This window comes from Rattus rattus, chromosome 6, assembly GCF_011064425.1.
Source record: "Rattus rattus isolate New Zealand chromosome 6, Rrattus_CSIRO_v1, whole genome shotgun sequence".
Taxonomy (NCBI): domain Eukaryota; kingdom Metazoa; phylum Chordata; class Mammalia; order Rodentia; family Muridae; genus Rattus; species Rattus rattus.
This window is the reverse complement of record NC_046159.1, coordinates 78,721,910-78,747,008: the sequence shown is the minus strand read 5'-3', so window position 1 is coordinate 78,747,008 and position 25,099 is coordinate 78,721,910. Positions and strand designations below refer to the sequence as shown.

The window sequence follows — 25,099 nt, the reverse complement described above, 5'->3', positions numbered from 1 at the left end:
TAGTTTAATCTTGTAAGAACTACATCTGTGCTTGATGAATATGTATGTATCGTTGACCTCAAGCTATTGGGTAAATTGCTTTTTTTAGGGTCAAACATGGACATACTGATGAATTATGGGTCTCATTACTCCCTGACTCATCTGCGGTTTTCCATCTACAGGAGTGAAGGCTACTGGGTTCACAAACGCTTAAATTGAAGTGTTCAGTACTGTAAGATAATTAAACTTATGAATTTACCTTATTTAAAAATTTTCCAGCTAAAATACAAATGCACTACAGGATGTCTAAAAATAAAAACAAGTTTCTATGGTTAATATACTCTCCACGAGTTGATACGTCTTAGGTAGGAATATTATCCGTTCCTATAATCCCAGCACACAGGATACTGAGACAGAAGGAATGCGGGAGTTCAAGGCCAGCCTGAGGAGCACAGTGAACTCCAGCTCTTTCTGGACGACAGTATGATCTACTGCCTCAAAAACAAAATTTAAAGCAATGTATTTGGCTTCAGGAAATATTAAAGAAGAGATTAAGAATGTAAATGGAGACAGGAGTTAATTACATGAGCTGTATTTAACGGGAGTGAGCTGGTTTGACTATCAAGAAACTCACAAAAATAACGATCTGTAATGAGTATGTATATGTTTGTAATTGTCGATTACTTAGCAGACTTTTTCCGTACAAATGGCTGCTTTGTAATACAGAATTACAGAATTTATACCCCACATGCTCACATCACGATAAGTCCATTTTAACACAAACGATAGTACTGTGTTCTAGCATTGTCTAGTTAAGAAAAAAAACCTCACGAACTTGCTTAGCTGTGGTAAATTGGTGGCTACCCATTAAGAAGACACATTTTCATAGGAACAAGGGTGCTGTGTTTCGGTTGAAGAAGGTCAAAGAGATGTCCAGGGTAAGTCAGAAAGAGGGAAGCCAGAGCATCCTTTATCACTAATGTTTGAGAAGGCTGTGTTAGTCTCATGGCAACAACTCATCAAGCTTAAGTGTGTTCTGGGAGAAACCAACTGTGTTCCAGCCTTGAAAGTGTGGAGGGAAACAAGGGGAAGAAGAGTTAACAAGGCATTCATGATCCCGATGCCAGAGAACTGCTGTAATTCTTCTGTTTGATCTTGTTTGTATCTCACCAACACAGAGGGCCCTGAAGCACTGTCATTCAACCCATAAAGACTTTACTTTTTGCTAAAATGGGCAGGTTCACAGTCACACCCTGCCCCTCTATTTTTAGTAAATAAATTACATTAGAAATTGATATACATTATTGGGGGTTGGGGATTTGGCTCAGTGGTAGAGCGCTTGCCTAGGAAGCGCAAGGTCCTGGGTTCGGTCCCCAGCCCCGGAAGAAAAAAAAAAAAGAAATTGATATACAGGTTGTGTTGGGTTTTTTTTTTTTTTTTTGAATCTATCTTTTTTATTCTTGTATAGTCCACACACAGTTTTGTTCTCAGAGTCATTTCAACCCAGAAAACAATGTTATCAGTATAGTTCAGTGGGGCTCACATGTTGACTTGAAGTGTTTTCAAGTATTGTTTTTACTTGAAATAGTACATGAAGTTGAAATTTTTTACTACTAACAATTACATTAATAAGATAATAGCAGTAATGATGCTAGGTAGCTCTGTCTCTGGCATTATGAGCATGATGTACAATAAGATGAACTCTTTATTTTTCCTAAATGATACTTATTTTTTTTAGATATTTCTTTATTTACATTTCAAATGTTGTTCCCTTTCCCTGGTTCCTGTCCATAAGCCTCCTATCCCCTTTCCCTTTTTCTATAAGGGTGTTCCCCTCCACACCCACCCCCCCTTAGCACCCCCCAACAATCCCACACACTGGAGGTCCAACATAGGCAGGACCAAGGGCTTCTCCTTCCACTGGAGACCAAGAAGGCCATCCTCTGCTACATATGAAGTTGGAGCCATGCATCAGTCCATGTATAGTCTTTGGGTAGTGGTTTAGTCCCTGGAAGCTCTGGTTGGTCAGCATTGTTGTTATTATCACGGATTCTTCACTCCTTCTTAAAAGGGTGAACAAAAATATCTATAGGAGGGAAAATGGATGCAAAGTTTAGAGCAGAGAATGAAAAAAGGGCCATTCAGAGCCTGCCCCACATGTGGCCAGTATATATATCCACTTAAACTAGATAAGATGGATGAAGATAAGACGTTCATGCTGACAGGAACCGGAAATAGATCTCTCCTGAGAGACAGAGCCAGAACATGTCAAATACAGAGAAAAATGCTAGTAGCAATCTACTGAACTGAGAATAGGACCCCCATTGGAGGAATTAGAGAAAGGACTGAAAGAGCTGAAGGGGCTTGCAACCCCATAAGAACAAAAATGCCAGCCCCTTTGGTAATGGGGTTGGATGGGGAAGGGAACACCCATATAGAGGGGGAGGGGGGCTGGTGGGGACTGATGTACAGGAAACTGGGAAAGGGAATAATATTGAAATGTAAATAAGAAATACCCAATTTAATAAAAATGGGGGGGAAAAGGAGTGAAGCATCTGTATTTTGATTATTCTTTTTCTTGAGTTTCATGTGGTCAGTGGATTGGATCTTGGGTAATTTGAGCTTTTGGGCTAATATCCACTTATCAGTGAGTGCATAACATGTTGTTTTTCTGTGATTGGGTTACTTCACTCAGGATATTTTCTAGTTCCATCCATGTACCTATGAATTTCATGAAGTACTCCATTGTGTAGATGTACCACATTTTCTGTATCCATTCCTCTGTTGAAGGGCATCTGGGTTCTTTCCAGCTTCAAAAATATCATTCTCAAATTAAAGTTGAGATCAATAAATATATGTGTTTAGTCAAGGAAAGTGATATATTTAGTGGACAGAGTTTGTTTAACCATGAAATGCTGTTGTTTATTGGTAAACTTCTGTGCATCTATAATTAAACAACATTTTAGTCTCCCCAGTTAATAATGTTAGAAACAGCCTCTATCCCCTGGGCCTTGTCAATTTGAAGATACCTCCGTGTGGGCTGTCATAACTATGTTGACTTTATTTGCTTAACTGTAAAAATACAGACCAGGTGCTTCAGATGAAAAGGAAGCAAAATTCTTTCTTATTTTCTTTCATTTCTTCCTGTTTGTATGGATAGCAGATGTCCCATGCCCAACTGTATTCAATCTGAACTGTGTGAGTGAATAGAAGGAAAAGCTAAATGGTATTTTCCATTCAAAGATCTATACATCTAAATGAATATATTTACTCCTAAAAGACACATATTTAAAATACACATATGAATGTCTACAAAAGATTTGACATTATAATAAAGAGTGGTAATATTTATATTAACTGGCCTTATCTGTGACTGCACATAAAACAGGGAACAGATTTTTTTCTACACCATGTGGTTTTTGAACAGACATATTTTGAACAGACAGCTAAGCATCTACAACATATGTGAGCTCTTACATTCTTCTGTTTTTAATTGATTTTCTGAGTTTTATACACTGTATTTTGATCATATTCAGTCTCTTCTCCCTACTCCTCAAAGATCCACTCCCAGTTAATAGTCACCTGTTTCTTCATATTGTTTTGTTAACTACTGAGGACAGCTAGTACTGGATACACACACACACACACACACACACACACACACACACACACACACACACACACAGGGATATGTGGCTATTACTACACAGAGGTAAACCTAACAGGTGTCATATCCTTACAGAAAAGCTTGATTTTTCCTTTCCTAGAAACTAGCACTAAATAACAACTTTTTCACAGAGTCATTGACTTGCTGACCACCTACTCTGTCCATTATGGGATCATGTCTGGTTTAGACTTGCCTAGATTTTTATGGTACCAATGCAATAGCTGTGAAGTTATGTGTGCAACTGTGTCCTTGCTATGTTCTGAAATCTCTTTTTGTTTTCCTGTAGTCAGTCAGAACCTTTAGCTCTTAAAATCTTTCTGCCTCATCTTTCTAAATTCCCCATCGGTTTTGTGAGAAGGGGCTGTGATACAGATGGTGACGCCTCATTTAGGTATGAGCACTCCAAAGTCTCATATTCTCTGCAAAATATCTGGTTGTCGGTTTCTGTGTTAATTGACACAAGAAAACTTATCTGATGACATTCAAGAGATGCGCTGATCTATAGTGAACAGTAAGTCAAGAGGAGTTAGTTGGTTTAATTCTTTGTCCCTTTATTAAGGTGATAGGAATGGGGTCACTGCTAGAGTCTATGGCTGTTCTAGTCCAGCTAGTCACAGGCTCTGAACACTCATTATTGTTCCAGATACTGGCTCTGTACTGTGAAGCAGACTTTAAATAGAATCAGAAAGTTGTTCCTTACTCCCATAACTTTCATGCCACTTTTGTACAAGTGGGCCTTACCTGTCAAATTGGTGTTAATATAGTTCACAGGGGTCTCACATAAGTAAGATTAACGCTTAATTTTGTCTTATTAAGAGGTGCACAGCACCTCTTCTTCCCAAAAAAGCTAACCAGTAGAGAAGATGCCTCCATGACAGTACCAGTTTGTCAGGATCAGTTTAATTTCTTCATAGTCTACGATAGCTTGTATGCAGTGTCTTCAGCAATAGGGTTTAATCCTCACGTTTAGTAGGCAACTAAACACATTGGACTAGGACAAAAGCTACAGACGCATAGAAGAGAGCTCAAGAAAAGGCATAGCAAACAGGTATAGATGCAGAGACCAACTTGTCTGTACACATGGGAATCCCATAAAAAATCTTATTTTAAGAGTAATCTTGCCTTAAATCCTTTCAGATGATAGCATTTACACCATTACACAAAAATTAAAAATTAATGTTATTTTGAAATTTAAAATATATTTAATTTCCAAGATTAATAATAAAACACACACATGCATGATATCTCATCAATAAAAACATTTTTTCTCGATACTGAAAATATCACTGACATGTTTGTCATATGTGGTGGAAATATTTGCACCAGTTACAATCTCTGAACAAAGGAACACAACAACTATGACAAATATTATTTACCTTTAACTTTAATTCATGATTAATTTCGACTCTAATCTTTGGATTCAAAGCTCAGAAAGTGTTATAAAGATTGCCAGGGGTGTGTCTAGCAAATAAAAAAGATCTATGTTCTAATTAACATTTTAAAATCAGACTTTTAAGTAGTTTCACAGTAGATTCAATGTATTGAATTGTTCAAAGGAGAAAACTTGGACTTCTTTATACAAAATATTTTTTAATCACATAAGCAGGCAAGTTCAATATCAGTATTATGGATTAATGTTGAATTTTTCAAATTGTGTTTCTGTGTGTGTGTGTGTGTGTGTGTGTGTGCATGTGTGTATGTGTGTGTGTGCGTGTGTGTGTGTGTGCATGTGTGTGTGTGTGTGTGTGCATGTGTGTGCATGTGTGTATACTCTTACATATGCATGTTCAGGTCAGAAGACAGCTCTGGGTATCACTGCTCAAGCATCATAAGGCTAGGAGCCCAGCAAGTCCAAGCTTTCTTGCTCTGAAATTACAAGAAGGTGCCGCATTGCCTGCAGCGATAGGAAGCAGTGGGCATGAATCAGGTATTCAACCTTGTGAAGCACACACTTTTATTTCCGAGTTATTTCTCAATGCACAAAAGATAGCTTTTACTCAATATTATTGTCAGTTAGATTATTATTGTCTTTGAAAGACTAGAGTAAAATTCTACATATCTACCCATAAAACAATTTGGTTGAAAGGAGTTGATCCTGAACACAGTATCAATTCCGCTGATCTTTTGCTTTGTGCGGTGCACAGTCCATTTCGTAGGGCAAGGGTTATTCTGCTCCAAGGTCTCTTAGTTCACCGCAGTAATAGGTGGGTTTCTGTCACTCTTCAGGCTTTGAAGAGCACAATCTTTCTCTTTGGACAGAAGAAAGTGAAAATTAAAAATTCAACATGTGGGAAGTATTTGAAATTATGCAGCCTCATTTTGTCCTGAATTAAAAGAGACTGGCATTAAGGCATGATTGTTTGCATGTGCATATTATAACCAATATAATAGATGGGATGGTCTGAAGGCAGCAGCGTTTATGTGGGCACATTTCTTGATGAATATCAGTAGCTGATGATACCCAAATTATGGTTATTTGATAATAGAGCAAATATTAGATACTTTACACAGACTAACCAGTATGCATTCATTTTCTCTAAAGTCCTTGAGAATTTTCTTTTCCTCCTACTTTAATTTTTCAGCCGTATGTTTATGTTTACAGAGTGAAACGTAAAGTCTTTCTTGAGTTTAAGAAAAATGCTAGCTGGTTACTATTACAAAAAAAATTAACCATGAAAATATTCACTTCTTAAATAATTACGTTCTTCTTTGTGAATAAATGAAAATTGACATAGATAGTTTTATATTTTTATAACCCATGAAAACATAGTTTTTATACCTATAGAAAAGCTCATCTCTTTCAAATATTTTAGAATTTCTAAGCTAGTCTGTTTCTCTGACCTTCATTTCCCAGATGAATAAACTGATAATGGCAGGAACTATTGAGGCTGGTCTTTCCTCTGTTGATTAGAAAAATCTTCACATGCATAATTGCCATTTTATTTAAGAATCACATACTACAGATTCCCTATTTCTTTAGTTAAATATGTTCATTTTTACCCACTGTCCTATAATATCAGAAGATTAAGTCACCTAAATAGTATTTTATACTTAATAGTGAATATACAGTGTATATGTAATTATTTAATACACTATATACTTTAATACATTAAAAGCATAACATTATTATTCTGAGGACATAGTTCAGTTGGCCAAGTACATTCCTGGCACGCATCAAGCCTTGTGCTCATCCCAGCACTTGAGAGGCTGTCTCGGCAAATTATCAATACATAACCATACTCCTACATAGTAAAATTTGAGGCCATTATGGGCTACAGGACACTATGGCTTGCAAAAAAGAAGTAAATAAAATGATATACTGCTGTTACACACTTACGAATACAGAGAAGATTGATAATAATAATAATAATAATAATCTCTAATTTTTCTCAAGTATTTTAATTTTTGTTTTGAAATACTAAAATAAAACGCCATCATGATGCTTTGAGCTTTGAACATAAATATTGCTCTTGTAATTTTATAAAAGCAATCTTAATTTTTAGAAATAAGATTATTTTGTATCAGAACCCCGTAGCTCTTTGCTAGTTACACTGGTTAAATTCAGAGCCCTGATTGTACAGATGGTACATTTTTTTTCACTGTACACAACTGCTTTTTCCTCAGTATTTCCTTGAAAGCCAGGCACCTTCACTGATAGACAAACAAAACGAACAGAGCAGGTGACATTACAGAGTTGAGTAAAGTAAAAGACACACACTGAGTGACATTCACTGCATTAACCTAAACGTGGAGCTCCCTTTTTCCTGAAAAAGAAACTTTTGTCACATGCCCAATATTAATTGAAATAGCATGATTGACATGATTTTCCAATACATTTATCTCACATCCTGGAGTGATTGCTGTCAATCTCCTGAAAACATTAACACCTATTTAAAGGTATTGCATGCTAATGATCCAGTAAAAGGTGTTTTTCTGTTCCTTATCATTAACTTCATTTTATCTGTAATGAATCAATTGCAAAATAAGTTTATGGTAAGTTATGGTCATTTGTTCTTATGTCTACTAAAGGTTTTATATCTTTTTTATTAAAATGAAAACAATACTCTAAGCCTAATTTAGTGTTTAAGAATCATTAAAAGAGACATTTTCCCCTGAGGGCATAGCCCCTGCTTAAGTAAAACCATGTCCAGTGAGAGTTGGATGTGTCCCAGTGGAACCATCCAAGAATATTTGTGTAACTGCAACAAATCATTCTTCATTGTGCAAATGATGGAAGAGGCTTCATCATGCTTCTTTTATAAGAGAATTTCTTAATCCACTAAGGTCATCTCATTAAGTCGTGAGACCCCACCCTCGCGAGGTAATCATTTCCCAAAGCCCAAATATCTACTATCACCGTGAGGATCCAATGAAAACATGAATTATAGGAAACCTATCTATTTGGAATGACATAGTTTTATCTCAGATTATAAAGAAGGACCACTCTGGTTTTGTTTTTTTTGTTTTGTTTGTTTGTTTTTGTTTTATTCTTTCTATTTTTTTCTTAAAAAGTTCTCTATCTATCTGTTTCTTCTCAGGGTATTCTTTTCATTCCTTCTCACTTACCAAACCAAACTCCCTTCAAACTATATCTTAGATATTCACTCATCAAACCTTTGTTAAGCATGGTCTGTTAATTTTAAAGTCATACTGTGTTAGTCATTGTTAGGACATCTCTGACATAATTGAAGTAGGATATATCATGTGTCACAGTCTCAGAAGATTAATGCTGTGTCATTGGCTCCAAGTGTTTGGGGAGAATATACAACAGGAGTGGGAGAGATGAGATACTTTACATCACATCAGACAGGAAGTGGAATATAAGGAGCTACTGGGAACCAGGGAAGACCTTCAATGTGCCTTCTCGGTGACTAACTCCTCTAGCTAGGACACACCACCTAAGGATTTCACAACCTCCCAGGATAGCATCAATAACATTCAATAATTGAGGTGGTAGAGCTGTGGTTCTCAACAATCCTAAGGTTTTAACCCTTTAATACAGTTCCTCAAGTTGCGGTGTGCCCAACCATAGAATTATTTTTGTCGCTACTCCTTAACTGTAACTTTGCTACTGTTATGAAACATAATGTAAATATATGATATTCAGGATAATTAGTATGCAACCCCCAGTGGGGTTGCAACTCCCAGGTTGAGTGTCACTATATAGAGGATATTTCACTTTTAAACCATGAGGTGTACTCTTCTGGCCACACTTAATAGACTATCCCCTTGTTTTAAGTTCCCACTATCAATTCAAGTCACAATAATGTAATTATGCAGCATGGGGCCTACTTTAAAGCATGTAATATTTACATGTATATTTCTTCTAAGTAAATCTATTTTCTACTTGATTAGACTGCTGTTGCCTACACATTCAGTGGATCTATGGCCCTCTAGGGTATGTATGCTTAAACATACTATGTGTAGTTGATTAGAATGTCATAGTCTAGACACTCAGTAAACCTATGGTACTATAGTGTATGTGAATGCATTTATATATACACGTATACAGCCCTTTTCAGCAACTTATACAAAGTACTTTACAATTTATGTGGAAGAGAAGGAAGGCACATGACTTATTGAGAATCTTGGTCTTTTGATCAATGAATTGAGAATTCATTTCAAATTTCATGCTGTAGTTTTCAAGGATTATCTTCCTGTGCTTCCTAACCAGTACCACAAAGCACAAACTAACTGCTCAGCTAATACACAGTGTCGCAGCTTGTAGAGCACATAGACCTCCCACCCTAGAGAAACAAAAGTGCTTCTTGGGTTGCGCTGAACAATATTAGTGAAACTGCAATGTGGAGGCATATGTCAGGGGACAATGGAGAATAGATCGAAGTGTCTCTCATGCTACCTGACACGTAATCGTGAGTGTGCACAGATAGTGGTAAGGGATTTCTTAGTGGTAAGTGAGAGCCCCCTTCTACTACCAGATTAACTTCATTAAGGTAAAGTAACAAATTAAAGTCTGAGGACCGAAGATTAAAACCACCTTACAATGAATTGAGACAAATATGCTACATTATAGCAATTATGAGTTTGGATAGCTCCCAATAAACACATTGAACTGGAATAGATATTTTAAAACAACAAAACAAAACAAAAAGTCTAGTTCAATATCACTGAAAGTATATATTTTCAAGTGAGCATTTTGAAGAAAATAAAATCATCCCAGGCACTTTAAAAATAAAAGAATACTTACAAACGGTAGCAGGCTTGCTGATCTACTGTAACTGCAAAAGTGAGGAACAGGGAGTACCAAGCATGCAACAACGAATATAATGCTTTAATGCATTGTTCAGGATAATGCATTGACACTTTTAAGACATATGTATTGAGGTCTTCTGCAGGCAAAGCACATATGAGAGTGAAAGCAGCAGCGGGTCTCCCCACTCTGCTTACCTATGCTAATCCTATTACCAGTGAATACCACTACTTCTAAGTAGAGTGCACAGGGAATACCGAATACCAAGCCGCATCTTGCTGTGAATGGATTCTTCTTGCCTCCTTCTGCTTACTCGGAACTGAGAAGGACTAGGTCAGGAGGGAATCTGGTGTAAGGTAATGTATAACAGCAGGCTACCCAAGTTGGGGCTGAGACTCCTAAGGGTCCTCCATTTGGTGAGGCGCCAAAGAAGAGCGAAAAACTAGGGGGAGAAGCACAGCTTCAGCCCATTCTGAAATCCAATCAATCCAACAGGAATGATCCGAGGAATGAGATGAAAACAAAGAGGACAGTCTCCTGCAGTTAGGGGCAGCCACATCCCTTGTGTGAACTGGCACACCTGAAGGAGAGGAAGAGGTGCTCCTCCACATACTTGAGTTGGTCAGTCCTTACGGCAAGCAAGATGAAAGCACAAAAGCAAAACCAGGAAGTTCTTCGTCACTATGTGAAGGTATAGGAAAACTGAGGCAGAAAGGCAGACAAACTCTGCCTTCACAGGGATCTGCAGGGATCCTCAACTCTTACTTGTGTGAAGGCTGAGCACATTAGAGGGTTGGGTGACAGGAATGTGTGCATACACATACACAAGAGTGGCTATGGGGAAGGTAAAGCTCTTTATTGTGGTTTGACTGCTAGAAGAACAGGCGTTTTCCATACTCAGGCATTTTGTTTCCACAAGTGAAGTAAAAGTCTGGACCCCAACTACTCTCCATGGCTAGGGGTTGTTGCCCAGTTGTCCTGACTCATTTTCTCATGATCTGAGGCTATCATCCATCAAGAGGAAGACCAAAAAAAAAATGTATACTGACACATGTGCTCTGTATTTGCATTAGCAAAAATGTATTGCCAAAAGTCACTGTAGTTTATATGTATAACAGGAGGAAATAAACAGAAAGAGATTTAAATAACATAACAGGGCTGGAGAGATGGTTCAGTGGCTAAGAGCATTTGCTGCACTCACAGGGGGTGGCGATTGGCTCCCAGCACTCACTCACCTGGCCTCTCACACTTGTCTAACGCCAGTGCTAGGAGCTTTCATGCCTTCTGGCCTCAGAGGCACAGCACATGGGCTCAATGCACATACATGCAGGCCAAACAACACTCGCCTACCAAATTAAAATAAAAACAGGACTAAACAGAGGGACATTTAAATCACTTGATTCTAACTAAATTCAAACTCAAGAAAGGAAATTAGGAAGATCAGAATGGAAGTCGATGCACAAGAACAAAAAGCAAACCGGAAAATCAATGAAATCAAAAGTGGTTTCTTTGAGAAAACTGATAAAGTGTTAAACAATTAGCCAAATTGATCAGGAGCAAAGAGTTATGTAAATTACCACAGGAAATGCTATAAATCCCTCAGTGTAAGCAAATTTGACAATGTAGGTGAAAAGGGAAAGCTCTTTAAGTTGTAAAATCTACCAAAGCTCATCCAAGAGGAAATACAATAGCTATCTTCATAACTGCCTTAAATGAAACTTTGCAGTTATAAAGTCTAGGTTCAAAAAGCTTAACTTGTGAATTCTAACAAGCATTTAAGATATGGCCTTAAATACATACAGGTACACAACACACACACACACACACACACACACACACACACACACACTCCTGCACATAGTTCTAGAGGTTTAAACAGCTGTGCCTACATTTTAGTATTTACTGAGATGTGCAGCATTCCTGAAAGGACAACTTAACATTTGGAAGACAATTTAATAATCACTGCTAGTTAACTAAAAATTTGATATGACCATTATTAGCTGTGTGGAATTATCTTGGCAAAATTCAACATTCATTCTTTTTTAAAACAATTTTTTTTTAATTTGTTTTATTTACTTATGCCGCGCCCAACCTCGACCAGCAAGGAAGACACGACCACAGGAGATCTTCTTCAAGCAGTTTTACTCAGGAATCTTGATACAATCTTCTGACCTCTATCTCTTCTGACTCTCTCCCCTCTGACTCTCTCTCTTCTGACTCTCTCCCTCCTGACTCTCTCTCTCTCTCTTCTGACTCTCTTCTTCTGACTCTCTCTTTTCTGACTCTCTCTCTCTCTCTCTCTCTCTCTCTCTCTTTCTCTCTCCCTCCTCTCTCTCTCCCTTCTGTCTCTCTCCCTTCTCACTCTCTCTCTTCTGACTCTCTCTCTCTTTTCTGACTCTCTCCCTTCTGACTCTCTCCCTTCTGACTCTCTCTCTCTCTCTCTCTCTCTCTCTGCCTCTCTCTTCTGCCTCTCTCCCTCCTCTCTCTCTCTCTCTCTGACTCTCTCTTCTGACTCTCTCCCTCCTGACTCTCTCTCTCTTCTGACTCTCTTCTTCTGACTCTCTCTTTCCTGACTCTCTCTTTTCTGACTCTCTCTTTCTGATTCTCTCTCTCTCTCTCTCTTCTCTCTCTCTCTCTCTCTCTCTCTCTTACTCTCTCTTCTGACTCTCTTGTTCTGCTCTCTCTCTCCTGACTCTCTCTTTTCTGACTCTCTCCTTCTGACTCTCTCTCTCTCTCTCTCTCTCTCTCTCTCTCTCTCTCTCTCTCTCTCTCCCTCTGACTCTCTCTCTCTCTGACTCTCCTGACTGTCTCTCTTCCTGGGGAACGCCCTGCACCACACTTAAATAGCTAGCACTGGCCAGTCCTAGCAAGCCACGTGGGTCATGTAGATAGGCTGTCACTATGCGGAAGCTAGCGGGCCAGGCAGACATAGCCAAATAAGGACTTGTTTACTGCAAGGAGCGCTCACCGTTGGGAGGGTGGAAGGCAGAAACCAGCGCCATCTTTGAGGCGCAGCACGTCGCAGCTCTCTACATACTTACATTTCAAATGTTATCCCCCTTCCCTGTTTCCGCTCCACAAACCTGCTACCCATGTCAAATCCACTAACTAATATAGACTACTGATTTATTAGTTTACAATGGAGATCACATCACAGCAGCAGAGTGTGCAGAGTCATGGTAAGGAGGTTTGGGTATGTGTAGATATGGACACATATCTGTTAAGAATTTCATGAGAACGTGGACTCTTTCCAACCTATTGACAGCCATTTGATTTTGATTTTGTAGAATGATCAGATTTGCAGAAGAACCCTCTATGTTCCTCATGGAGATTCCTTTAATGCTAATTTCCACACAGCTATAGTTAAATTATGGCGAACAATCTGTTAATGTGATGCATACTGTTAACTGAATTACATTATTCATGGTTCATTAGTTTCTTACATATAACTTCTATTCTCTCCTAGTCCTGCTGGGGTTCCACATTTTATTTGTCTGTCATTGATCCTTAGTCTTCTCCAGGTACACTAATGTCTCTACCTTTTGTTGAAGAGCTTTCAAAACATTGGAATTGGAATGGTGTAATGATTTGCAAGATGGGAAGTAAGCTGAGAACTGTTCAACAATATTAGCCTGGCAAGTTTTATCAATTGCACTAGTAGATACGAGACTGAGTGAAGAAACGGAAGGACATTTTAAGGAAAGAATAGTTTCAAGTACCCACCAGTTAGTGTTAAGCACATTCATATGGAGTGGCAGATGGAGGAAGGATGACGGTAAAGGTGGACTTTGTGTTTTGATAATGTTACTGTGCAAAGATGGCCAATGATTGAGAAAGCAAAATGGACATTACTACTTTTTGCCCCAAAGTACACAGACTTAAACACATTGTTCATTTTGAGACAGAGCTTCACAGATCCCAGGTCTTCAACTCCCTGATTAGTTAAACCTAATTTTGATCCTCTTGTCTCTACCTCTCAACTGCTGGTGTCTCACACCTTCACCACCATGCCTGAGTTTGTGGGGCTAAAGGCTGAACACAGGGCTTCTTAATACTGAGCACGCATTCCACTACCCTAACTACACTGCAAGCTCTAACACAGTGTAGCTTTTAGGGGATGATTTGGTATATAGTTTCATAGGATATAATTTGTTAAAACATATAGTCATATATTTTAGAAACCACTTTGAAACCAAGACATTTCCTAATATAAAGAATAACAATTTTATTATTCTAATTCACTTTTTGACATGTATGGTATATTTGCCTGTATGTGCGTTTGTCTACTCAGAGGCACACATGCATACAGGTGTATATACACATGTGTAAGCATATATGCACATGGCAGAGGTTAATGACCAGTGTCTTTCTCTGTGGCTCTCAACCTAATTTTCTAGGCAGAACCTCATAGTGAAGGCAGAGCTCAGAGCTTTGGCTAGCCTATCTAGCCAGCTTGTCTTGAGGACCCTTTCTTTCCCTCCTGAGTATTCAGATTATAGGCACCCAGCTTTTATGTGCAGCTGAAGAGCCAGGCCCTGATCTTTGTACCTACTTGACAAGTACGGCATACTGTTTAAAACAGAATAAATACATCTACCTATTCAACATTCAGAATTTCTTCATCATTTAAAACATGGGAAATCCATTCTTATAGCTTCAATTTTTTTTGGTTTTAACTTATTCATTTACATGCTGCTCACTGCCCCCTCATTGTTACCCACTCCTACAATCTTTTCCCCATCTCCCACCCCCTTTCCTCTGGGCAGGTATCTCATACAGGCAAGAGCTTTGGGGAGAGCCCCTGTAAATATGTATGAGGAGGCCTAGGTCCAGTCTGTGTATGTTCTTTGGTTAGTGGTTCAGTCTGTGAGAGCCCCAAGGGATCAGGTTAGTTGACTAGGTTGATCTTTCTGTGGAGTTCCTATCCCCTTCAGAGTTGCAAGCCTTCCTCCTGCTCATCAATAACAATCCCCATCCACTGTTTGGCTGTGGGCGGCTGCATCAGTCTGAGTCAGCTCCTGGATGGAGCCTCTCAGAAGAAAGCAGTGCTGTACCCCTCTCTGTAAGAATGATAGAGCATCATTAATAATGTTAGGTATTGGTGTTTGCCCATGAGATGAGTCTCAAGTTGTGCCAGTTGTTGGTTGACCATTACCCCAGTCTCTGCTCGATCCTCTGTGCCCGCCTTTATAGTAGACAGGAGAAATTTTGGTTAAAAAGTTTTGTGGGTGGGTTGGTGTACCTATTGTTCCACCGGGGTATCCAGTCTTATGTTGAGGTTCTCTATCACCTGAGACTTGAGTTTTGTGGAGGGGGATAAATATGGATCTATTTCTATTCTACTTGTAGATATCCATTTAGTCTAGCACCATTTGCTGAAGGTGCTTTCATTTTTATATTTTATGGCTTTGGCTTCTTATTAAAAATTAAGTGTTCATAGGTGTGTGGGTTTGTGGGTCTTAGATTTGATTCCATTAATCCACCTGTGTGATACTGTATCACTATTGCTCTGTAGTACACTTTGAGGTCAAGGACAGTGATTCTTCCCAAATTCCTGTTATTGTTTAGGATTATTTTGGCTATCAAGGGTGTTTTGTTTTTATATATGAAGTTGAAAATTGCTCTTTCAAGGTCTATAAAGTGTTGTGTTGGAATTTTGATGGGGATTGCATTGAATCTGTAGATTGCTTTTGGAAAGATGGTCATTTTTACTATGTTAACCCTACTGATCCATGAGCATGGGAGATCTTTCCATTTTCTGATATTTTCTTCATATTCTTTCTTCAGTTACTTGAAGTTCTTGTCATACAGATCTTTCACTTGCTTGATTAGAGTTACACAAAGATACTTTATATTATTTGTGACTATTGTGAAGGGTGTTGTCTCCCTAATTCCCTTCTCTGCCTATTTGTCATTTGTATAAAGGAGGACTATTGGTTTCCAGTTGATTTTTTAACCAGCCACTATGCTGAAGATAGTTATCAGCTGTAGCTGTTCTCTGGTAGAATTTTTGGGGTTACATATGTATACTAGCATATCATCCACAAATATCGATAATTTAAATTCTTCCATTCCAATTTTTATTCATTTGATCTCCTTTAGTTTTATTATTGTTCTGGCTAGAACGCCAAGTATTATAATAGGTAAAGAGAAAGTGGGCAGCCTTGACTTATCCCCGATTGTAGTATAATTGCTTTAAATTTCTCTCCATTTAGTTTGATATTGGCCATTGGCTTACAGTATGCTGCTTTAATTATGTCTACTTATGTGCTTTGTATTCCTGATCTCTCAAATGTTTTTAACTTGAAGGGGTGTTGGATTTTGTTCAGCACCTAATGAGATGATCATTTGATTTTTTTCTTTTAGTTTGTTTATATGGTGGATTACATAATGCATTTTCATAAATTGAACCATTCCTGAATCTTTGTGATGAAGTACATTGATCATAATGGATGATGTTTTGGATGTGTTAGTTTTCAAGTATTGAATATGCTTGCATCTATGTTCATAAGAGACATTGTTGTAAAGTTATGTGTTAACTAAAAGTTAAGTATCAGGATGACTGTGGTTTTATAGGATGAGTTTGGGAGTTTTCCTTATTTTTTCTATTTTGTGGAATAGTTTGAGGTGTCTTGGCATTGGCTCTTCTTTTAAAGGGGTCTGGTAGAATATTGCATTAAGACCATCTGGTTTTGGGTCTATTCCTTTAGGTGTTATGGGGCTGTTTGAATAGTTTACTTGACTTTAATTTAACCTTGGCAAGTGCTATCTAGATAATTTTCGGGTTCATTAAGAATTTCCAATCATGTAGAGTACAGGCTTTTGATCTAAGACCTAATGCTTTGAATTTCTTCTGTGTCCAATGATTTGTCTCCCTTTTCAATTCTGATTTTGTTTATGTATATCCTGTCCCTCTGTCTTTTGGTTGGTTTGGATAAGCATTTGTCTATCTTGTTGATTTTGTCAAAGATCCAGTTCTAGGTTTATTTGAGCCTTTTCATTGATTTCTTTGTTTATAACTGATATCAGTCCTGATTTTCATTATTTCTTGCCTTCTACTCCTTTTTGTTGTGCTTGCCTCTTTTTGTCCTAGAGCTTTCAGATGTATTAAATTGTTGGTATGAGATATAGGAACTTAGTGCTATGAACTTTGGCTGTGCTTTCATTTTCACTGAATTCTTGAAAGTCTTTAATTTCTCTCTTTATTTCTTCTCTGACCCAGAGATAATTGAGTAAATACTTTGCAATTTTCATAAGTGTGTAGGCTTTCTGGTGTTTCCATTGTTGTTTAACTTCGGCTTTAATACATAGTGGTCTAATAACATGCACAGGATTGTTTCAATTTTTTGTATTTGTTAAGGCTTGCTTTCTGACTGACTATATGTCCAGTTTTGCAGAAGGATTCATGAGGTGCTAAGAAGAATGAATATTCTTTTGTGTTTGGGTGAAATATTCTATAGGTGTCTGTTAGGTCTATTTAATTCATAAGTATTAGTTTTATTATTTCTCTTTTTTTAGATATGTTTTTTCTGGATGAGTTATTAGTTGTTGAGGGGAGGATATTGAAGTTTTCCATTATTACTGTTTGGGTTTCAATGTGCTATGTAAGCTTTAGCAATGTTTCTTTCAAATGTGAGTGCCCTTGTGTTTGGAGAATAGATGTTCACAATTGAGATCTTATCTTGGTAGATTTTTCTTTTGATGAGTATGAAGTGTCCTCTACTGTCTCTTTTTATTAATTTTGGAGGATAGTGTATTTTATTAGATATTAGAATGGCTACTCCAACTTGCTTCTTGGGTCCATTTGTTTGGAAAACTTTCCCCAGGTCTTTATTCTGAGATAATATTTATCTTTATTGCTGAGGTGTGTTTCTTGTATGCAGCAAAATGATGGAACCTGTTTTCAAATCCATTCTCTTAACCCGTATTGTTTTATTGGAAAACTGAGTCCATTGATGTTGAGAGATATTAATGACCAGTAATTGTTATTTTGGTTAGTTTAATGTTGGAGGTGTTAGTTTGTGTTTGTTTGTGTGTGTGTGTCCCTTGTTCTTGCTGATATGGAATTACTTATTTTCTCGGATGTAGTTATCCTCTTTTGGTTGGAGTTTTCCTTCTAGTATTTTCTGTAGGGCGGACTAATGGATATATATCTTTTGAATTTGAATTTGTCTTGAAACATCTTTTTTTCTTCATCTCTGATGATTGAATTTTGCTAGGTATAGTAGTCTAGGTTAGCACCTGGTGTTTTTTAGAGATTGCAAGACATCTGTCCAGACCAATATAGCTTTTTGAGTCTCTGTTAAGAAGTTGAGTGTAATTCTGATAGGTCTACCTTTATATGTTACCTGCCCTTTCCTTGCTCCTTTTAATAATCTCTTGTTCTATAGATTTTGTGTTTTGATTATTATGTGATAGGAAGATTATCTTTCCTGGTCCAGCCTAATTGGTGTTCTATAAGCTTCTCCTATGTTTATTGGCATCTATTTCTTTAGGTTTGAACATTTTTATTCTATGATTTTGTGGAAACTATTTTCTGGACCATGGAGCTGCGGCTCTTAACCCTCTTCTATTCTTATTATTCATAGGTTAGGTCCTTCTGTAGTATCCCAGATTTCCTGGATGTTTTGTGTTAGGAACATTTTTAGATTTCACATTTTTTTTTGACTGATGTATTATTCTATTCTATTATATCTTCCAGACCTGAAATTCTCTCTTCTGCCTCCTGTATTTAATTGATGATCCTTCCGTCTGTTGTTCATGTTCTCTTCCCTAGGTTTTCATTTTCCAGGTTCCCATCAGTGTGTGTATGTGTGTGTGTGTGTGTGTGTGTGTGTGTGTGTGTGTCTTGCACAACTTTTTCTTTCACCTGTTTATTTATATTTTCTTTTAAATCTTTAAGGGAATTACTTGTTTCTCCTTTAAAGACCTCTGCCTGTTTGATTGTATTTTTCTGTATTTCTTTAAGGGATTTATCTGTTTCCTCTGTAAGGCCTCTGTCATCTTTATAAGATTGTTAAGGTTATATTTTTTGTGTGTGTTTCAGTTGTGATAGGATATAGTAGGGTAGCTGTGCTCTCAAGCTGTCATATTGCCCAAACTTTTGTTGATTGTGTTCTTTGCAGGACATTTAGCCATCTGGATAGCTTTGATTCCTGAATATTCTGTTCTTGTAGGCATGGGGAGCCAGTTTAACCTTGGTAGTCCTATTGTGATGGGCCTCTTATGGGTATCCTTGGACTGTATAGTTCAAAAACTATAGATCTGTATGGTTCAGGAGTCGTAGGTCTGATGAAGTTGGGCAGAGATCTGGTAGGAAATGGAAGGCCATTGGGGATAGTACTCTGCTTAAGTCAGCTTGGTGTACCTCAGAGAACTCAACAAGCAGAGAAGATGGGTGGAAGAAGAGACATTGACCTGTACGGTTCAGGCTCAACAAGTCTTATGAGGGGTATGGAGGACACAGAGAGGTGGGGGGAATGGAGGTGCCCCAGTGATAGCAGGCTGTTCAGGGCAGGTTAGCTTGCCCCAGAGGATAGCAAAATAAGTAATATCCATAACAACAACAATAAAATCTTTTAAGAATATCAAAATCAGTAATATCCATAACAACAACAATAAAATGTATAACGTTATGAGTAAAGATTCAATGTTAAAGGTACAATCCAATTTAGAATAACATTCTTACCAAAATTCTGCTTAATCTTCACTCTTTGATACATGGGATTATAAAAATAAAACTGGAATTTTAACAAAGTTAACATTCTCTATGCGTCTGGTTCTTAGATTTTCTTGCTGCATCATCTGCCAGCTGAGGATCTTTCATGAGTGTAGGGTAGGTAGGGTATTGCTTGAGACAAGCTGATCCTTTTTAACTCTGAATGCTTCAGGAAAAGGGTTTTCTAACCTGTATGATGTGTAACATTACAGCAGGTAAGAAGATAACCACTTCTAAAATAATTTCCAAACCATTGAAGAGCTACAGATGGATGTTTTCATAGATTTAACATGCATGAATACTGAATTAGTACGTTGGTGATACTTTCATTATTGCCTAGCCCATAGTTCCTGTCTGTGACTCAATAAACTTGTCTTTAAAACCAAAACCGTATAAACAAAAAAAGAACCACAAAACACAGATATTCTACATGACAGGGAAAAGGGCAAAAATGATTTGTATAAGTTCCCCTTTAAGTTATTTATAAACACCTTTCATAATGTTTAGTTAAAACTATATGGAAGTCAATATTAGTTGATGAATTTACATCTCTTTACTTGAAAGTTGGTTTTCATTCTTTCTTTTTAATAACTGTCTTCTGTTTTAGTGTTGTTTTCATTGCCTTTTGACAAACATTTGGAAGGCGGTAGTAAATTTTTGAGATACTGATTGTGTATCAGAAACCAAATTAAAATTTTAAATATGGAATTGAGCCAGATACCCTCTTTTATAATTTAAGGCAGTATAGCTAATATAACAATAGTAAATGACTCTTGAGAATAAGAGGCTAAAAGCAACTAAAAAACACCACCCATAGGTAATATGACTTTATTGAAAGGATAACTGAAAGCTCTGCATTTAATTAATATCTGAAGATGACTGAGCAGAGAAAAATAGTAGTGAGTAACCATAAAGTTCAGTCTTTCATAATGTAATAGTCTTTCTTTTGTTTCCCTAAGAGAAATTAATGGTCAAATTTATAAAAGTAGGCATTCCTCATTATTCTGGAAGCGGAAGAATTCAAAATCAAGACACTAAAATGGAGAAAAGTCTTTCTTGTCATCTGATAGAAAAAGGATAAAGAGAAAGGAGGACAAGAGAGAGGACAGAGGTACTCCACCCATTCTTTTAGAAGGATTAATTTTCAATCTTAAACCATTTCCAAAGATAGAATCTCATTAAACTGTTGGCTAGCCTAAGATCCCATCTCCAACAACACTGTACTGGGGATTTAGTTTCTATATGCTTTGCACATCTTACTATTAACAGCATCTTATCCATTAAGGAGAAAAAACCCAACGTGCTTAGCTTTAGAAATAGAAACAATAGTATATGTGTGAACATCATTTGACTTGAAATATAGAATTAAACAGCCAACTTCATTTCTCTAACTGCTTGTGTCCCAAGGTGGCAAAGTGTTGCTGACTGCAATGTTGTTATAAAAATAATTTTTAAAACGTGTGTTCTTTCAGCAATTAGAACATGCTCCAAGCATCTCTGATGTAAAATCTCAAAACAAATGGAGTTATAAACCAAGAACCCTTTGCATATGGTCTGGGTATATTTATGTATATTGTATGTAGTCATATACATAAAAATCACATGACCTAAAATATCAGAGAAAAGAATATGCCACTGAGAAGTCCTTGGCTTCAATAGGGAGACACACAGTGGTTCCCATCATCTTCCTAACCCAATTCTGACCAACTTCCTCATGTGATGTTAACTGAATTCTGTGCAAACAAAACTAAATGATGAAGTGTTTGAACTGTCAAAATTTGAAGTTCCTGACAAACATAAACTCTACCTGTGATGCCCATGCAAGCCTTTAAGTTTATACTTTCCTCTCAGCTATCGGGGTTTATGCCCCTTACAGTAACCTTTACCTAGGACAAACAGACTAAGATCAATGCAGAACAGTTAGATTCCTCTATGTCTCAACCCCCTTCAAGAGTCAACAGTAGCTTTCCCTAGAGGCACAGTGTTTCATGTACCTCAATGTAACTGTTTTGGGGGTCAACCAGTTCCAATCCAATCGAGCAGGTAACCTCTTTCTTCTGTCTTTAATGAGACTACATTTGAGCTGCCTGATTTTTTTGTCAACTTGACACAAATTAGAGTCATAAAGGAAGAGGGGACCTCAGTAAGGAATTGCCTTCATCAGATTGGACTGTGGGCATGTCTGAGAGACATTTACTGATTGGTTCATCAACCTCTGTGGAAGGTATCATTCCTTAGGAACTTGGTCCTGTGCTGTATAAGAAAGTAAACAGAGCAAATTATGGAGTGTAAGCCAGTAAGCACTGCTTTTCTGTGGTTTCTGCTTCAATCCTTGAGTTCCCACCTTGGGTGCATTTGATGATACACTGTAATGTGTAAGTAAAATAAATTTACTTTTGGTCCCTTTTGTTCAGTGTTTCTAAGAGCAACTTACAGGCAAGTTAGAGCAGCCTGGTTCTTTTGTTGTTTTGGTTGTTGTTTTGTTTTTTTGTCTCATTTTGTTTTGTTTTTCAGTACTGACAATACACAAACTCTAGAGACTTTTTCCTCTAGAGAACTCCATCTGTTCTCGGCCCATATAATTTTGAAGTAACAGATGAAAAAGTCTCTTGTTTGCTTTCTATGATGAAGGATAGAAAGAATCTTGGGCCATTACTTAGCTACAGACTTCTCTTCATTTTGTACAGGTTAGAAATTTTAAAGATGAAAGGACATTCAGTACTTACTGGCTGTAACTCTCCAGTCTCTCCCTGTTAAAATTTTCACGAAATGATTTTAGTGGGTTTTTTTTTTCAGAATCATTTTCTAGAATGCTGTTCCAGGGTGACACCTCATCAATAAGACAGAGCAAAGCAGTTATAGCTACTTTCCACTGTTCAACTGCATGATCTCTAAATTCAGTTTCAATCTGATGCACTTTTCTATTGTTTGATGATTCCTATTTTGATCACCTATAGATATTTTAATTACTCCTGCTAATACATGCAGTAGGATGGTTATACAAAACAGTGACCTTAACGTAATTTATAGGTCATCTATGTGTGGTTACACATAGGAAGAGATAAAAATAATAATGAAATAGAGACCAAGTGTATTACATAGATATAATATCAGCACTTGGAAGACTTTTCAGAATCAGAAAAATCACAAGTTCCAGGTCGTCTTGAACTAAAATTTGCCAGCCCAAAGGCTGTCTTATGAATACAATTGTCTCTATGCTTTTGTATGTCTATCCTTATGGGCAGGAAACAAGGGGAAGAGAATCTGGAAGGAGTTGGGAAACAAAATCATTACAATATGAGAGAAAATTAAATAAAAACCATATTTATAAAAGAAGATATCAGGCAGAGCAAGGCATGGAGAACAATCCAATCGATAGTGATCACCCATGCCTTCTGACTCAATACCTGACTCTGTGGTCCTGCCTTGAGTTCCTGCCCTGATTTTTTTCATTAAAGGACTGTCATGCAGAAGCCTAATATGAAATAAACCATTTACCTTACCTAAGATATGCAGTAACAAATTTTAAAGCTGTGCATGATTGACATGTAACTGTAAATTTATGTTTCTAAAGAGTAAAATCAAATAGTTTTCTTATAGTATCATACATGGAAAAATATAATACATGAACTGGAGGTTTTCCTTGAAAATTAGAAGTTTATAACTTCTGTGGTTTAAGTTTCAAAACTACTGTTTACTTGGACACTTGTAATGATTCTAATGCCTGAGTTGAATCCAGTTGTGTATACATTAAAGCACTTTCCTTATACTAGATGAGCCAAGCTTTTATATAAAAATTTTAAATATTAGTTGCATTTGCATTTGTGAATTAGTAATGCCTTATTTACCATAGAAATGAAATCAACTTTTGACTGGGCTTTTTGCATACATTCTTTGAAACTATTAATAAATCTAAATTCCTAATGCTTTCCTGGATGGTAAAGTTACAATCATGAGAAGAATATGTGATTTTTTTTTTCAAAAACTTCAACCTGAAACTCTTAGGTTCTAAGTGTATTCCTCTCAAATGTCATTGCTCACATGGATTTGAAGTCCATGTAACCTCATACGAGTCAGTGCTTGAAAATACGTTCCCAATGATTATGTATTGACATAATATACATGGAATTACTCACTGATAATAACAGTAAGTACATATGGCACTGATGTGGTTAGCTTTTAGCTTGCACTTCAAATCAGCATTCATTAGATTGGCAATTAATTATATAGAAGACTTTGGCCTCTTCCTTGTTTTTTTAAGTTTTTAATGATTCTATAAACCAGCCTATAATAAATTCTAAATTCTTAGAAGGTCAGCACAGACAGTCAAAATTTTGAAATAAAAGCAAAATCAGTTATTATAGCTAATTATTTAAAACATAAATATTTGGTATTTTCTGAACTTGCTCTTTAATTTATTTCTGTTCTTCATACATTGGCATCCTGAACCATTAATTATATCTTTTAAAATACATACGCTGTGTTTGTATTTGATCATCTTTATATTAAATACAGTTTTAACTGTAAGTTAAATAAATTTACATACACAGAAAAATATAAACAAATGCACATCAATCATATAGTACATAGTAGCAGCTATAAATTGCTCATTTACATGCCAGAATGAAATTATTGGTAATGTTTAGTATTTCATTTGTCTGTTGATTTATTTCTTAAGGGAAATGACAAAAAAACATTTCATTTTTTCTAGTTTGTTGAGGGAGAAAATGTCATCCAGTTTGGGGACCCATGGTGGCCAAAAATTTCTCCTTCCAACTCTTTGTCCCCCTTATGGCTCACCTCTTTCAATATTAGCTACTTTCTAAAAGCTTGCATCATATATGAAACAGGTATTTTCCTGAATCATTAAGCAATAATTATACAGGTTTAGCTGCTACTATTTGAATTTCTACCATTTGAGAGACAAATGACAGATACTGGTTTATTTCTAATCCTCAAAATAATCTTGATTCTTGCCACTTTGCCCTTTCAAATATGGCCAGATTGAGCCAAGAGAAGGTTGTGTAGCACCACAGAGCTAAGGGAAACAGAATTCTTGCACTGCATTCCATCAGCACTTCTTAATTCAAGGATTTTTTTCATATATCATGTTTATGTATTTTTTACAAGATTTACATTCACATGACTCTGTAAACCATTGCTTCTCAGAAAGGAGAAATCATACAAAACCCACTTACCTTGGCATTGCTGTGCTCTCTTGCAGCATGTGAACTTATGAACCAGGGCATCTTGGCCTTGGTCAGCTCCATTGGTTGCACATCTGCTGGGTCCCTCCAGTCTTTGGCAGATGCCATGCATATCCCTCACCTCTTCATTCAGCGTTCAACAGCTGGGACCCCAAGAAGTGGCTGTGGCCTCACCCGGAGCAACAGAAATGATGACTATACTCTTTCAGTTCGTCCACCTGTCTACTTGAATGAAGTCATCCTAAGAGTAGTCACAGAGTATGCATGGCAGAAATTTATTATCTTCTATGATAGTGAATATGGTAAGTGTTTGCCAT

General features: G+C 37.1%; 1 protein-coding gene across 2 annotated transcripts in view; it reads left to right on the top strand.

Annotated features, from left to right (window-relative positions):
• The window catches only part of Grid2 (glutamate ionotropic receptor delta type subunit 2), a 1,431,657-nt gene that overhangs the window by 648,127 nt on the left and 758,431 nt on the right, over window positions 1-25,099 (top strand). For both annotated transcript variants that reach the window (XM_032906395.1, XM_032906394.1), the window contains exon 3: window positions 24,800-25,084. In XM_032906395.1, the coding sequence (XP_032762286.1) occupies window positions 24,800-25,084 (285 nt within the window). The remainder of the gene's footprint in view (window positions 1-24,799; window positions 25,085-25,099) is intronic.